At 40.9% G+C, this 1922-nt stretch overlaps 1 protein-coding gene across 1 annotated transcript; it reads left to right on the forward strand.

Annotated features, from left to right (window-relative positions):
• The first annotated feature begins 225 nt into the window (after positions 1-225).
• LOC101639915 (olfactory receptor 1002-like) lies at positions 226-1170 on the forward strand. Its single transcript, XM_004714952.1, has one exon. It carries the CDS (start codon positions 226-228, stop codon positions 1168-1170), a length of 945 nt encoding a protein of 314 aa, XP_004715009.1.
• The last annotated feature ends 752 nt before the right edge of the window (positions 1171-1922 follow it).

The following is a 1922-nucleotide window of genomic DNA, read 5'->3' on the forward strand; positions in this document are numbered from 1 at the left end:
GTTAGCAGATTGCAAGACAACCTGGACTACAATCCTAGACCCTGAGCTGGTGTCACCGGAGAGCAGATTGTGGATAGCACAGCTAGGTCCAGAACTCGCCCCTCTCTGAGCACCCTATGCAAATTCAGATATAAAATTGTAAAGATTTTTTTGCAAAGAAAACAACAAACAATACAAAATGAGAAAACACTCTTTCTTTTTCTCAATACAGAATACATGGAAGAGATGGATTACAGAAATCAAACATTGGTGACTGAATTTTTGTTCATTGGATTAACGAATCACTTCCCCTACCAGGTTGTTCTCTTCCTGATATTTTTCTGTGTTTATCTTGTCACTCTTCTGGGAAATGTGGGGATGGTCTCCCTCATTTGGATGGATTCCCGGCTCCACACCCCCATGTACTTTTTCCTCAGCCACTTGTCCTTTGTGGATGTCTGCTCCTCCTCTGTCATGGGTCCCAAGATGCTGACTGATATCTTTGCAGACAGAAAAGTCATTTCCTTCTTTGGTTGTGCTGCACAAATATATTTCTTTGGTCAGTTTGTAGTGACTGAATGCTTCCTCCTGGCTTCCATGGCCTATGATCGGTATGTAGCCATTTGCAATCCCTTGATGTACATGCTCATTATGTCTCACCGAATCTGTGTGCAGCTGGTGATAGGACCTTATGCTATGGGTTTTATAAGCATGATGACCCATTCGACACTCACCTTTGGCCTCCCCTACTGTGATTCAAACATCATCAATCACTTCTTCTGTGATCTTCTTCCTGTTCTCTCTCTGGCATGTGCAGACACCCAGTTAAATAAAAAGTTACTTTTCTTCTTGGCTGGCGCTCTGGGAGTACTCAGTGGAGGGATCATCTTGGTATCCTACATCTACATCATTGCTGCCATCCTGAAGGTTGGTTCTGCCGCTGGGCGGCGCAAAGCCTTCTCTACCTGTTCATCCCACCTGACAACTGTCTCCATCCTCTATGGGACACTCTTTTTTATCTATGTCCGACCCAGCTCTAGCTTCTCCCTGAACATCAATAAAGTGCTGTCATTGTTCTACACAGCAGTAATCCCCATGTTGAACCCGATTATCTACAGTCTGAGAAACAAGGAGGTAAAAGAGTCATTCAGAAGGACATTGCAAAGGATGAAGTTTCTTATAAGTAGATAAACCAGAATACCATTTATGCCACAGATTGAGAGGTGACACTTGTGTATTATAAATGCAACAACACTCAGCTGTGTGTTGGGAGACCTACATTCAAGTTGAGATTCACTGTTCATTACTCTGAGTTATTGACTAATCAACGGCCCTGTACTTGACTGATAACTAAAAGGTTGGAGTTTCAAGTCCAATCAGAAGTGCCTCAGTCTAGAGATCTAATAGTCTACTTCCCAAACACCACCCACTGAAAAGACAGTGGAGCCCAGTTCTACTGTAGTGCGCATGCAATCACCACTAGCGAGAATCTACTCAGTGGCAACATTTTCATTGCTATTGTTTATTGACAAGTTATACATTATCTTTAGGTAATACGTTTTTTAATATTTATTTTTAAATTTCTCATTCAGCAAGATGGAGTTTGAAATTTGAATTGATGTATGTGGATTAGAGAACCCTCAACATTTTAGAGAATGTCCTCACGTATTTGTGATGACTTTGTAGTATTTAAGTTTGTCAATCATGGCATTGTGAGGATTTTTGTGTCCTTTATATTATATTGTAATCCATCTCAAAGGCTGTAATTCTTGATCTTCATTAGCAAGTGTTTGGGGTGTTCTTGACTATCAGCAAGCAAAATTGTGCCATCTGTATACTGCAGACTATTAATAAGTCTTCCTCCAACCCTGATTCTGCATTCTACTTCCAGTACTCCAGTTTCTCTGATTATTTCTAGTATACAGATTGAACAAGTGTGGTGA

Source organism: Echinops telfairi, unplaced genomic scaffold (assembly GCF_000313985.2).
Source record: "Echinops telfairi isolate 266 unplaced genomic scaffold, ASM31398v2 ScPeMD7_7416;HRSCAF=8454, whole genome shotgun sequence".
NCBI lineage: Eukaryota > Metazoa > Chordata > Mammalia > Afrosoricida > Tenrecidae > Echinops > Echinops telfairi.

What these genes read in the sequence shown, in the direction of transcription:
- LOC101639915 (XM_004714952.1), top strand. Translation starts at nt 226, where the DNA reads ATGGATTACAGAAATCAAACATTGGTGACTGAATTTTTGTTCATTGGA.